At 34.3% G+C, this 13,930-nt stretch overlaps 1 protein-coding gene across 13 annotated transcripts in view; it reads left to right on the top strand.

Annotated features, from left to right (window-relative positions):
• LOC116850228 (guanine nucleotide-releasing factor 2) overlaps nucleotides 1-13,930 on the top strand; it is a 366,959-nt gene that overhangs the window by 36,425 nt on the left and 316,604 nt on the right. For 11 of the 13 annotated variants that reach the window (XM_032828258.1, XM_032828256.1, XM_032828251.1 and 8 more), the window contains exon 2: nucleotides 11,442-12,381. The exons of 1 other annotated variant lie outside the window; for it this stretch is intronic. In XM_032828258.1, the coding sequence (XP_032684149.1) occupies nucleotides 12,195-12,381 (187 nt within the window). In that variant the 5' untranslated portion in view covers nucleotides 11,442-12,194. Of the gene's footprint in view, nucleotides 1-9,814; nucleotides 12,382-13,930 lie in introns of those variants that run through there. One more of the 13 variants, XM_032828249.1, reaches the window with a different exon arrangement.

Raw genomic sequence — 13,930 nt, 5'->3', positions numbered from 1 at the left:
GGGGGGGGGGGGGGGAGATGCAGTTGAATGAGAATCTAGAAAAGTAATGCGTTTTGATATTCCGCAATAAAACTTCGTGAGCTCTCGTGAGCCAAACGAATTGTTTTTCGATTTTCGATGCTGCATACTCGTGAGAAGCAGTGATTTGTACGCTATAAAGGAAGATTTGTTGAAACAATTTGAATCAGATTGAACGAACTCAATTTATGGGTTGTATATAACGAACTAACTGCCTCCGATTCTTTCAGCAGATTTTTGGTGCTTTTTCAGTCTTTTTTGTGCAAAATAAATTAAAAATTTAGTTCAATGAGTCGATCATAAAACTGACACAATGCATTATTCATTGTACATAAGATTTGTTTAATCTTAGCCAGAAGTAGAACTTGTATTATACATACAGTTACATGAACCTTCTTATTATATGTATATATATATATATATATATATATATATATATATTAATATTTAATTTAAAAATTTATATGTATATTATACATATAACTACGTTCAGTTTAGTTAATCTTTTATTATTTACTACTTAAAAATATAAAATAAAATAATATATCATATAAATATATCATAAAAAAAATATTAAAAATAACAAATAAAATAATAATTTAAATTCCTATATCAGATTTTTTATTTAACTCCTACAGTGTTAGCCGAAAAATATGCTTTTGGGCTAAAAGTGATCTCCATAAAAGTATTGAATTTATATGATGAGTGCATCAGGGAAGGTTTTTTGGGTCGTTGAATTCGATTCGTGGTCAAAAATTCAAAATTCAAAATGTGCAAACATTTTATGTCCAAAAATTATGCAATTTACATGAAATTTGGTTTGCAAGGGTTTCTCGAGTCACAGAATCAGAATCTGCTGTCGAATCTACTGTCGATTACTGTGTTACTATATAACCTTAACAAAAATTAAGTATGAGAATATTTTTAATTTTGAAAAATATTTCAATAACACGCATTCATTTTCGAAAATTCTATCTGAAAATTCTAGCTATTCAAATTAATCTTTTTGAATTTTAACAATTTGACAGCAGATTCTGATTCTGTCACCCGATAGAAACCCCTGCAAACCAGATTGCATAATTTCAAAATTTCTTGGAAGCCATTTTGAGCTTCCCATTTTGAATTTTGAAATTTTGACCCCGAATTCGGATTTAGCGACCTAAAAAATTTATGGATACTAAGTTTTATTGAATTCAATTAAGAATTAATAATTTTTTTCAAAGGTGCGCTATATGGTGTCAGTGACACTGTTAATTTGATTTTTCGACTATAGTTTGTGTAACAAAAGTTGAGTAATTTTAAGATTTAGTTCTTTTATCAAAAAATCTTTTAAATATATCTATTCATGACGATGAAAACGAAACAATAACAATTATATACAATTGTATTATTGCTCTAACTAATATATTAATATTACACCGTGTTGGCAATATTTTTTCAAAGCTCAATTAAAGTCAGAGTTCAACAAAATCTTTGAGTAACTAGAAATACGGTTACGGAAATAAATGCAACTCTTGATACGTATATCTTCTGACTCGACTATTAGCTCGCTATTGGCCATATATTTAAATTGCTGTATACAATTGGTCATTTCTTTTGTGTAAATTGATAAGATGCGGCAGTAGTAGAGCATTGTAGATTGTTGCTGGTGTCACCAGTGATACCCGTGGCAGTCAACATATTAAGACATCGTGGACTGGAAATATATCGTGCGTATCGAAATGCATAAGCAGAAGATCGCGATAAGTGTTCTTGCGTTACGCATTTATCTTCAGACGTGTGAAGTCGCATGCTTGCTCGCTGTTTGACGTTCGAGAACGTCATCAAGCAACGATAATTCTCCGTATAAATCCGGCATATGCGCGAAGATAGCGAACTCTGAAAATAACGACGCGATACGCGCGACAGCAAATGTGGTGTAACTGGGTCGCAAGTTCATCGGTGCTAATTATTCGGTGCTAATCGAGAAATCTTACGCGGAGAGCCGTGATATAGGATCGCGTATCATACTATGTGTGTGATAAATGATTCATCTTCCAGTGAATGAAGCTCGTTGACGAGGAAAGGGAGAGTGATCGAAGAATACGAGTGACTATTTGAGAAATTTACTCAAACCAAAATGCTTAAAATTATACAAAAAGAACGCGGCCAAGTGCTTGTAGGCTAGTGGCCTACACTGTATAAACTGATGTGTTAAATTTAACATTTCATGTGTCCCAAATCATCCACTCTCATTTATGTGTAAATTTATCACAAAACAAATGTGGTAAAAAGTAACATAATATGTAAAAAATTAACACAAGAATTTAACACTTGAATATCGTCAGAAATCACAATTTATGTTAAATACACATTGAAATGTGTATAATGTTAAATTAACTAAAATAAAATGTTACCTTAACATTTGAGAGAAGTATTAATCTATGGTTTTGGTGAAAAATTCAAAATTCAAAATGTCCAAACATTTTATGTCCAAAAATTATGCAATTTACATGAAATTTGGTTTGCAAAGGTTTCTTGGGTCACAGAATCAGAATCTGCTGTCGAATCTACTGTCGATTACTGTGTTACTATATAACCTTAACAAAAATTAAGTATGAGAATATTTTTAATTTTGAAAAATATTTCAATAACACGCATTCATTTTCGAAAATTCTATCTGAAAATTCTAGCTATTCAAATTAATCTTTTTGAATTTTAACAATTTGACAGCAGATTCTGATTCTGTCACCCGATAGAAACCCCTGCAAACCAGATTTCATGCATAATTTCAAAATTTCTTGGAAGCCATTTTGAGCTTCCCATTTTGAATTTTGAAATTTTGACCCCGAATTCGGATTTAGCGACCTAAAAAATTTATGGATACTAAGTGTTAAATTGACATAATCTATGTCTGTCATATTAAATATCTCAATTTAATACAATCTGTGATTCCTAACGATATTCAAGTGTTAAAATCTTGTGTTAATTTTTTCCATGTTATGCGTGTTACTTTTTAACACATTTGTTTTGTGTTAAATTTACACATAAATGAGAGTGGATGATTTGGGACACATGAAATGTATTAAATTTAACACATCAGTTTTTAGTGTACGTTATTTAGAAAAAAATGTTGAATCTAGATTGGTTTTATTTTAGTTTTTGGCGCGCTGATTACGAATAATAAGTCCCAAAGTAAACCGGTTTCAACGAAAATAGCCCATTTAAAATTGTATCCTATTGGGCGCAATATATTCTCACAAATAAAAAGTGAAGCTATGGCAATTTGCAACGACAAGATCATCTTCAGCGAATCGCAGCGACAGTCTTAAATATTGTTCCTGGAAAAAGGATGACTAAATTGGATCTCAAAAGCGTTTGATGGATTCTAATGGATTCTCAGACAGTTGGTACACCAAATTAGTTGGCTCTTTAATCCACACTTTGAAACCACCAGTAAGGTCAAAGGCGAATTATCAAGAAATAAATTGCATTCCAAATTAATATTGTTATTTTGTGAAAATAAGTGACGTTATTTAGTGAGATGCAATTTTAAATGGGTCATTTTCTCTGAAACGATACGTTGGTCTTGCCAAAACTATAATTACCTTGGGACTTGCGCATTCATAATCAGCGCGCTACAAACTATAAAATAAGACCAACTTTGATTCAAAACTTGTTTCTGAATAAAGTGGACCGAGCTTGGCCGCACACTTTAACGTAACGTAATTTGTCGCAGTAAAATACATTTGTAGTTAAAATTTCATGCAATTTATTTGCACTGTTCGTGAGAAATTCAATACTGAATATCTCGCAAAATTTTGCACATATAATCTTATGGTAGAAGAATATAGATAACCATTATTTCTGCGTAACTTCATAAAAAAATGATATCATCCAAATAAAAGATTTATCAATAAATTAATAATTATTAAATTGAGTAAATAAATAATTAATTATTTATAAATGTTATATATTACGAACGTAATAATATTCACTACACCTTTTTGTGTAATGATAGATTAAAAACTGCTATTTTATACTTTGTGTAGCATTGTACTGAGTGATAATATTGTAAAATTAGTTTTAAATTAACATTTATTATGTAAATAGTTAAATAAATATATAACGTAATTTTCTTCGATAGATAGCGAATTTATGAGCAGCTCCCTTGATGGGACACTGAAAGTACGTCTCCTGGGATGCCCTGGAAAAATACATGCCTAGTGAATAAATGGAAACGGTACTAAGTTGTTGGAAATTCTTTTGGTGCACGGAGAGAATTTTATAATAAAAATTACTACGGAATTTGATAAATGACGAATATAGCAACATACTGCTTCAATTTTTTATTATCTTTCCGTTTCTTATATGCTATTTATATTCTCGGAACAGATGTCTGCTATTAAAAAATTTACTGTTCCTTAGCGAGGCAAACTCTACTGGCAGTCTATTTCTGCACTGCTAGAAAACACGGTAAGATCGTAAAGAAACTTATATGAGAAAAGCTATAATGTTCTCTCGGTGCATATACTTGATTTATAATGCGAAGAAAAGAAGCGAGTAGCCAGCTTGTCTGAAGTGAAAACGGCTTTCTTTATGACATTTTAAGTGATCCAGTTTCTCCACTTCTGCGCCGTTATAATCCATCGACGGTTTTGAACGTCGCCCTCGTGACAAGTGATCGAAGTTCGTCAATGCGAAAAGGGGATAGAAAAGAGAGAGTGAGCGACGTATCGAAAAATACGAATGAAACTATTTAAATTGGAGTGGTACTCTATTAGTTTCAAAGAATATCGTACTGGTAGATAAATGCGAAAAAAATGGTGGAAATAACGACCGATCACCGGGCTATCCGAAAACGTTTTTCTTTATGACATTCTAAATAATCCAATTTCTCCGCTTTGTTTGGCATTGTAATCCGTCGGCAGTTTTTACTCGCGCGTTACATACGGCCGATTAATGAAATGTAAACAATTTCGCGTAGAAAAACATACCGGCTATCTGACGGAACGCTATTTACGCACTTTGTATCGATAAAAATATGGTATTTTCAAGAGGGGGAGAGCGTAGTTCGGAAACACTTACGTGACGGAGATAAAAAATGTCGCGTGCCGTCGGCGTAGCGTCGCGTCGAACGATTAATTGAAGGAAAACGTCATCACGACGATCGCCTGTCAGTCAAGATTTTACCGTGGAACAAAACTGCGCGTCGCGCTTTATCGCGCTGGGGAATGCGCGACCTCTGGAAACGCTGATTTTTAATACCACTGAGCTTCAAGCCTAAAGTTTAAAGCGTCAAAGCCTTTGGCTATCACCGCTTATAATGACCGCAGAAAATTCGATAATTCTACGGGAAAACAAGTAGTCCAGAAGAACTGAATTTGGCTTTTGTGTTTACCGTACCGTGGCGCGAGTTACACGAGCGATCTCCTGATGCTGATATCGGGTTATATTCATCGTTTTGAAAGTAGTAAAAGCAATGTAGGATCGTGGTAGGGGAGAGGTCGGCTTTTCGCTCCAGTAAACGCGAATCGTTTGTTGTACAAGCTGATACCTCAAGGAGTTCGATACTCTTGTGTGCTCGATATTCTTACCTTGAATGTGTGTCATCTCTTCGACGTATGTCACGCGCAAGTATATACGCCGGCATATATGCCTGTAAACAATCTTCGTTAATATTAATTCAAGTTAATCGCGGTTTATATCCGAACTTTCGTTCTTATCTGAAGAAAGCTGCGTTACGAAAAGAGATCAGTCGGAATCGAATTAAATAGTATCAGTTGTATCACTAGATGCCGTATTTTCAGTAGCGCTATTCATAAATTTACTATTTATTAAACAAAATTTCATTTCTACACATTTATTTCGCTATTTAAATATCACTGTTAATTTGAAACATGAAATTGAGGAAAAAAAATATATAAATATTTTTTATTTCAATTATATATTCTATATTCTGTCAAATAAATACCGGGAATTATTCATTTAAAAAACCCATGTAAAAGGTATAAAAACAAATTTTTTGTTGTAAGTTTCTAATGTGTCTAATTGTCACGTAGAGTTTTGGCGTCATCTGTCAACCAGTTTGTTTACAGCTGTTGGTTTTGTTAGTCGATCTTAAGTGTACTCTGCGATTTTTAAAATGAATAAAAATATCGAACAAAAAGTTTGCCTCTAATTTTGTGTTACCAACGAAATTTTTTGTGCTGAGTCGTTGAAAATGTTGGAAAAGGTCTACGGTGAGTCAACTTTACGAAAACACGAGCATATGAGTGGTACAAGGCATTCAAAGAAAGCCGAAAAGTGGTTGAAGACTTGCCTCGTTCCGATCGACCTTCAACCGGTGTTGTCCACTCGGAATTCCTTCCGGAGAGGCAGATAATAAACAATATTATCTGGGCGTTATGAGACGTTTGAGAGAGAATGTTCGCCGGAAAAGGCCAAATTTGTGGAAGAACAATTCTTGGATTTTACTCCACGATAATGCGCCGTCCCACACATCGACTCATGTACGCAAATTTTTTACTAAAACTCAACGAATGTTATCGACCAAGCACCGTATTCGCCAGATATGACCCCGTGTGACTTTTTCCCGTTCCCCAAATTGAAATCACCACTTCGTAGAAAAACATTTTGAATCCATTGAAGCCATAAAACAAAATTCGCAGAAGGAGCTGCAGGCTATATCGGAAAGTGCTTATAAGAAATGTTTCGACGACTAGATTATTCGTTGTATTGCATCAAATGGGACCTATTTTGAAGGCGATAAAATAAATTTGGATGATGAAACCAATATTTTATGTTTTATTGAATAATTTCCGGTATTTATTTGACAAAATGTATAATTATATATATTTTTATCTCAATTATAATATCTAATTTCGTATATATGTGTGTGTGGGGTTATGTATATATATGTATACACACACACACACATACACACATATATATATATATATATATACACGCACATACACATAAACATACACATAAACATACACATAAACATACACATACATACACATAAATACACATAAATACGAAAAAATTGTTATTTTTTCTTTTTTTGATGAGTACTTTATTTATCAATTTAACTAATAAAAAGGGATAAGTATTTAAATATGGGTATATGTATTTCGATTATTACTAGAATCTATGATTATAGTAATCTTCCACCGTATATTGAAAATAAAATAGTTAATAATTCTGAAAATAGTTAATAATTCTTGTGTATAATGTCTGCACATAGATTATTGTAGTAGATAATATCGGATAGAATATTATAGTAGATAATATCGGATATAGGAGATAATATTATAGTTTCTTTTCATATAAATTCTTTTCAATTTTGTTATGTTTTAGACAGTTAATAATAACTTATAAATAACATATATTAAATGAAAGAATAAATTAAAACGTTAAATAATTGACAAAATGTCAATCTATTCTTCGGTTACAAAGTTCTGTAGTAATTTTTTTACTATAAAATTCTCTTTGAGCAGAAAAGAATTGCGTGTGAGAATTGTTTATATCGTGCAATTGGATAAATCTTTTAGTGGTTAAAGGAACACTTATATTCTATATAATAATTATGTTTTAATTTTGTCAACTTTTTACTATTAATTAAAGTTTGTATATAGTCAGGCGTAGGAAGATTACAAAACTTTTGATCTTAATGAAATTTAAAATGCATCTAATAGGAAAAATCATCTGCCGAGAATTACTAAGGAAACAAATCCTTCTGTCGGATATGTTGCGAAACTTATTGGAAAAGTGTTACAACTTTTCTCTCACTGACCGTAATTAAAATGATCGATATATTGTAGCTTAATTTTTATTTAATTTGATTCAATTATAATTTTTGCAACAAAATTTGTATAACCTTGATATTTGGATATTTTTAGTCAATTCTTCTTTCAAACACAGTTATAAAATAACAATCGGTAAACTTTGATTGACGTTTATGGAAACAGCGGGAAATTGAGAAAATATTGCATCTGTGAGATTTTGCGCTTGACACTTGGAGACTTTTATTGAGTGGGAAACCGCGTACCGTAGAATCGCACGTTGTATTCTCCAACTCTCGAGGTTAAGTCAACGTAAAGTTTGCGAGAGAAATTTCAAGCGCGGTATCGTGTCGCGCGAGACTTCGAGGAACGCTATTGCCGGGTACTTGTCGCGACAGCCATTTAACGGCTGTGTCACGATAAGTTTACGTCTGACACATATTGGGGGAACGACGCGGAAGCGCTAGACGCAGAAATCGTGACGGAACATCCGACGCGTTAAAATAGACACCCTAGAAACTGATGCCGCACAGCGGTACCACCTACCGTGGCATAGTACTCGAGGTCGCGATGTATATCGCGCAGCACGTGTGTATATTTAGATCTCCTGTCATCGGCTTCAGTCGATCTATGAACCTCGAGATTTCCATTCGGCGCCGGCTTTACGCTCGATCGGAATTATCAAGGCTAGAATAACAACGGCGAGGTTGCAAAAATAGATTCGTCGCGCGCTTCAATAATGATGCGATTAAACGCGTTTTTATGAACTATGCCAAACGGGATTTAGAAGAAATAAGAGTTACATTAAAGATCGAGCAAAAGAAAGAAAGTCTCGTGATTATGAAAATTTTTGTGCATAAATTGAAGTCAAATCAGGCGAGCAATCTGATGCAGGCAATTGAACTGCAAAATTTTATCAACAGTGAAAAGCTTAACGAAACATGCTGATAGTATGATGTATCACCCAAAAAAAATTTTCTATTCATAAGCGAGGAATTCTTCTAAGCGTCTTCTCTAAGTAAAAAATCTTATATGAAGTGTACTCCTCTTGAACACGTCATTATTCATCTATAAAAGAGTGGACGCGTAAGCTAATCAGTAAATTCCTCGAATAGGAAATTATGCAATAGGAATCCGAATATCCTCTTAAGAGAAGAGGATGTACAAAATATTAGCGGTATACGCGCTTATTGAAAGGAGATACGATACTGTTTGGAGATGTACATTTGTTTGTTTGTTTGCTGTTTTCTATGTCCGTGACGCGAACGAGGCAGTAACGCAGCGAATCATAAGAAAGAAGTTGAGAAGCTTTTTTGTAGTTATTGCATAATTTTGAAAACATTTTACACAAAATGCAGAATGCAGTGAATTGACCATTATGTACCAAAATAAAACAATTTCTGAAAGAAGTATGATAGCTCAGTGGTTAGAACAGCGGTCTTTCACCCGGCAAGCGAAAGACCCGGATTCAAGTTCTTCTATATAGCAAATCGCGCTTTGGATATTTTTCTCTCTGTGACACAAAAAGAAACGCAGATTCTGAACGCACGTCATCCCCCCCGCTGCCACTTAGTATGCGCCCTTCTCCTTCTTAGGTTAGATCAGGATTTAGATTAGATTAGGATTTAGGTTAGATCAGGTACAAGTTATGTATCTAACTTTATGCTTTAAGTTTTTATGCTATAAATAAGTATATTATTAGACTTATAAAAAGTGAAAATTCTTCTAATATTAAGAGGATTGCAATTTTAAATTGAGTGTGTTAAGGTTATAGGATATTCCTTTAGATGTTAGAGTATCTTCTTGAGGCCGTATATAAGTGGAAAATCCTCTAGAATTAAGTGGATCCCGCTAAATAATAGAATCTTTTTTTTTGGGAGATAGGGTGTCCTATGTTTCGTGACCTTCACCCAAAAAAAAATCTATTATTTAGCGGGATCCACTCAATTCTAGAGGATTCTCCATTTGTATATGGCCTCAAGATGATACTCTAATATCTAGAGGAATATCCTATAACCTTAACACACTCGATTTAAAATTGCAATTCTCTTAATACTAGAGGAATTTCCACTTTTTATAAGTCTAATAATATACTTATTTATAGCATAAAAACTTAAAGCATAAAGTTAGATACATAACTTGTACCTGATCTAACCTAAGTCAGAAGGAGGAGGGCGCATACTAGGTGGCGGCGGGGGACGCCGTGCGTTCGGGATCTGCGTTTCTTTTCGTTCCACAGAGAGAAAAATATCCAAAGCGCGATTTGCTATAGACCGGTACTCGAACCCGGGTCTTGCGCTTGTTGCCCTTTTCCGATTCTCGGGAGCTACGCCTTCTATCTCCCCCTTGCCGCGCGGCGGGCCGTGCAAGTGACGATCGCGGTTAGTCGCGGCTCGAAGTTTAAAGACACGACCGTCACTTTTTAGGTCCGCCTTGCGACAAGGAGACAGAAGGCGTAGCTCTCGAGAATCGGCCGAAAAAGGCAAAATGTGCCGAACCTGCTCTATCGAATGGTAATCTTTTCAACTGTTGATTTCTAGCGAAAATGAGCTATCTAGATCGAAAATTGAATTTTTTAGGTGTAACATGGTATTTTTTATTGTACACGCAAAAAAATAAGAAACTTTTGTTCCAAATATTTTTTTTGAAAAATACGCGCTTCCATGGAATGACTTTGAAAAACTGAAAAAGATTGACTAACACGTTCACTACTGCGGTTTATTTGGAGAATTCTTTTTTTAAACCACATTTGTTTCTATTTAAAACAAACTTAGTTTATTACGTAATTTGTGTTACGTAAAAAAAAATAATAAACTTTTGTTTCTTTGCGTGCAACTCGAATCTGCAATAAAAATTATCATGTTTTATCTAAAAATTTTACTATCTGCTGTGGATAATTCATTTATAGTCAGTACCAGAAGTTGAAAATATGATCACTCGAATATATTCGATTTACTCATCAAAATTTTCGAGATTCTTGATAAAAATCAAGCCAAGAGCAGTTAAAGTTAATTTTTTCATCAGACTTTTAAGTTTATTTCAATGAAGCTATTTCTAGAAAAGATGTTTGAAATAAAAATTCTTATTTTTTGCGTATAATCCGAAACTACGGTAAAAAGTACTATATTATGTTAAAAAACTCAATTTTCGGTCGGAATAGCTCATTTCTGAATAGGAAGCTTATAAGAATAGGAAGTTGAAAATATCATCATTCGATAAACCCGATTTATTTATCAAATTTTTAAGGATTTTCGGAAACATTTTCGGAAACATTTTCTTTTATTTTAAAAGGGGTATACGAGTGATCTCAGACACTTTGTATATCACCTAAAGGAGAAAAATTCAATGAAATATTACATTATTCTCTTTGATAATACATGTTGTTTATTTGACTCGAGAAAAAAGTTGAATTAAACTTTTCACTTACTACATTTGGCAATTTATTTGGTTACCGCAACTTTTCATGATAGTTAAATCAATATCATGATCACTCAATTTTGCTGAATTTACTGTCTTGTTGATACAAATAAGAGATTACGAGAACATTAAAATATGCTGAAAAAATTAAGGTAATTAGTTTGTCATATGCAATCCAGAAATCAAGTTCCCTCAACTTGATTCGTTTCTATCGATCTTTTTTTTTTTGTTTTATAGTGTAGGTCATGCAACGCGCACATCGGCCTTTCGCGTGTTGAAACACGAATTTTCGAGGATGGCGAAGCGAATTATTGTTCGCGACTCGATTATCCGTTTCTGATAGAACCCGCTTGTCGCGAGCGATATTTCTACGGGACGATATTGACTACGCTACGGCGCATTCGGGCCACCCAAGCTTGTGATCCTCGATATTACCCAACGAGAACCGCTGTCTTGCCATGATCTGATACAGTCCGACGTATCCGCAAAAAAATCGGGTCTCGTTTTTCCGTCTCGCGCACAGAACTCGGACATTGTACGAGCAGGCGAGCAAACTCCGTGACAAGACAGATGTTCGTAATGGAGAAAGAAAAAACATCGACAGTGATCTTTGAAAATTATCACGCGAGAAGACTCCGCTAATACACGCGAGACGAGCTGCTTCTCTAGAAAGCAGTAAAGAAAAACCGTTAATTTTCTGCTTGTAATTTGACTGACTCATCTTTGCCATTATTTTCTCGTCCGATCGATGATTTTCCCCATTGGCTCCATTTCTAATCGCCTACGGAATACGCGATAATTATCTACAATAGCTCCGTGAATAAGTGAAAGTGGAATTGAACACACAGTGAAAGTGCATCGTCATGACAGAAGGGACATATTTAAAAATGCGATCTGCCATCGTGCGACGATCGTGCGCAGCGCGCAACGACGCGACGTCCATTGTGAAAAAGCATCACCTGTCGTGGCTCATTGTGGTGGCGTTGTAAAATGCCGCAGTACGACGACAGCTTCCTCGACTCGCCGATATTTCGGCGGCGAACGCGCAGCTACACGCTGCAAAAACAATTTATGCCGAAGTCGAGGTCTTTTCACATCACGGCCACACCTTTGCTGCTGGCCGTAACCAATCACGCCAGGACACTTTCCGGTTCCCTATCGACTTGCAGCTTGAAAGGTAATCTCATCAAAAAATTCAGGTTAAGGACGCGAGGCGTCTCGTGTCAACGCGCCCCCGAGCGCAAAGGAGTATTTACAAAAACTTCGCGAAGTCACGTTTTGTCAGTCTTATTTTCTTTTGTTAGCGCATTCGTGCAAAGAACATCACTAGTGCACCACTAGTTTGATGTTAACATCGTCTCAAACGACAAGCTACATTTTTCATACACTGATAAATTGCTATTTCTTGTGACGCTGGGTTATTATCTTCCACTCGCAATTGTAATGTAACATTTCAAACATACCGAGATAGGTTAGTTGTGTGTGCGTTTTTTTTATTGCGGGAGGAACAACTGAAAAGCTATCGCGAAATGTTTCTGCTAGAACGTAGGTATTTTTTCCTGAATTTCATTAAAATCGAAAAAGTATGATAGTTGAAAGAGAAAAGTTTTAAAAACAGCTGAGTAAGTTTTCAAGTGTCTCAAAATCTTATGTTAATATTAGGTGTACATTCGTAGCCCCCACAATTAATTAACTATAAATTTATTTTAAATTTAAATCTTTTACTCGGAGTGTTGATCCTTAAAATGAAAAATATGCCATATAACTGTCCATATTAAGAAAAATCCTTCTCTGATCAGAGCAAAAGCACGTTTGTTGTTTGATGATCGCTACGGAAACAGATAAAGTAGTTACCGTTACAAATTATTTTTCATTTGTCATTTTAACAGACATACTGAGATACAAATCACATTATTTGTTGGATGTACATTTATTGTAATTTACAACTTTTAATATCAGTAACAAATATAACGGCAAGCGTCGTAAGCGGTTTGTTCCAAGCAAATTAAACTTTTGCGTCGCGATAGTCCGCTCACATCATTGCTAGAAAATTTAGTTAGAACGAGATAGCTGATGTTAGATGGTGCGTGTGTACAATGTATATGAAATTTTGTGGCATAGAAAATAAATGGTTTCGAAGAAATAGATCCGGTATTTATGTATAATAATGCTATTTTTACTCTAAATTTTTGTAAAAAAAAAACGTTTCTTTGTTAATACTCTTTGTTAATTGATTTATTGAATGTCATTTCTAACCTATTCATTTCTAATTCCTGTATTGCTAGCAAATCAAATTTATGATTTGATGGATCAACTATAAGACGATTAAAATTCGTAATCAGTGATAGATGGGTTAGCGCCCCATTATAATTCAAAGAGTTAATGTCAAAAACTGACATATAACGAAAAATCATTTTCATTTTACATTTCATCATTTTAATCTGACACACTGGAGTTAGAAGCTTGTATGAAGTTAGCCCCCCACTTTTCGAATTTAATAATTTTGACAGTTGTGCTGATTTGTGCTAAGGTTTGTGCTACATTGTGCTCGAATTATAAATTTTTAATACGAAAAATGAGCAAGAAAAATGGAAAAAACCGTTTTTTTGGTAGCCCCCCACTTTTCGATTTTCGGAATTTTTTTATTGTGTTAGGTTGTGCTAAGTTGTGCTAACATTGTGTTAAAGTAGTATCTTCGAAAAATAATGACGAAAGAAATAAAACGA

This window comes from Odontomachus brunneus, unplaced genomic scaffold (genome assembly GCF_010583005.1).
Source record: "Odontomachus brunneus isolate Ranch 3 - 2012 unplaced genomic scaffold, Obru_v1 Obru_scaffold_138, whole genome shotgun sequence".
Taxonomy (NCBI): domain Eukaryota; kingdom Metazoa; phylum Arthropoda; class Insecta; order Hymenoptera; family Formicidae; genus Odontomachus; species Odontomachus brunneus.
The sequence above is the reverse complement of the archived record's forward strand: the minus strand, read 5'-3'. Positions and strand labels throughout refer to the sequence as shown.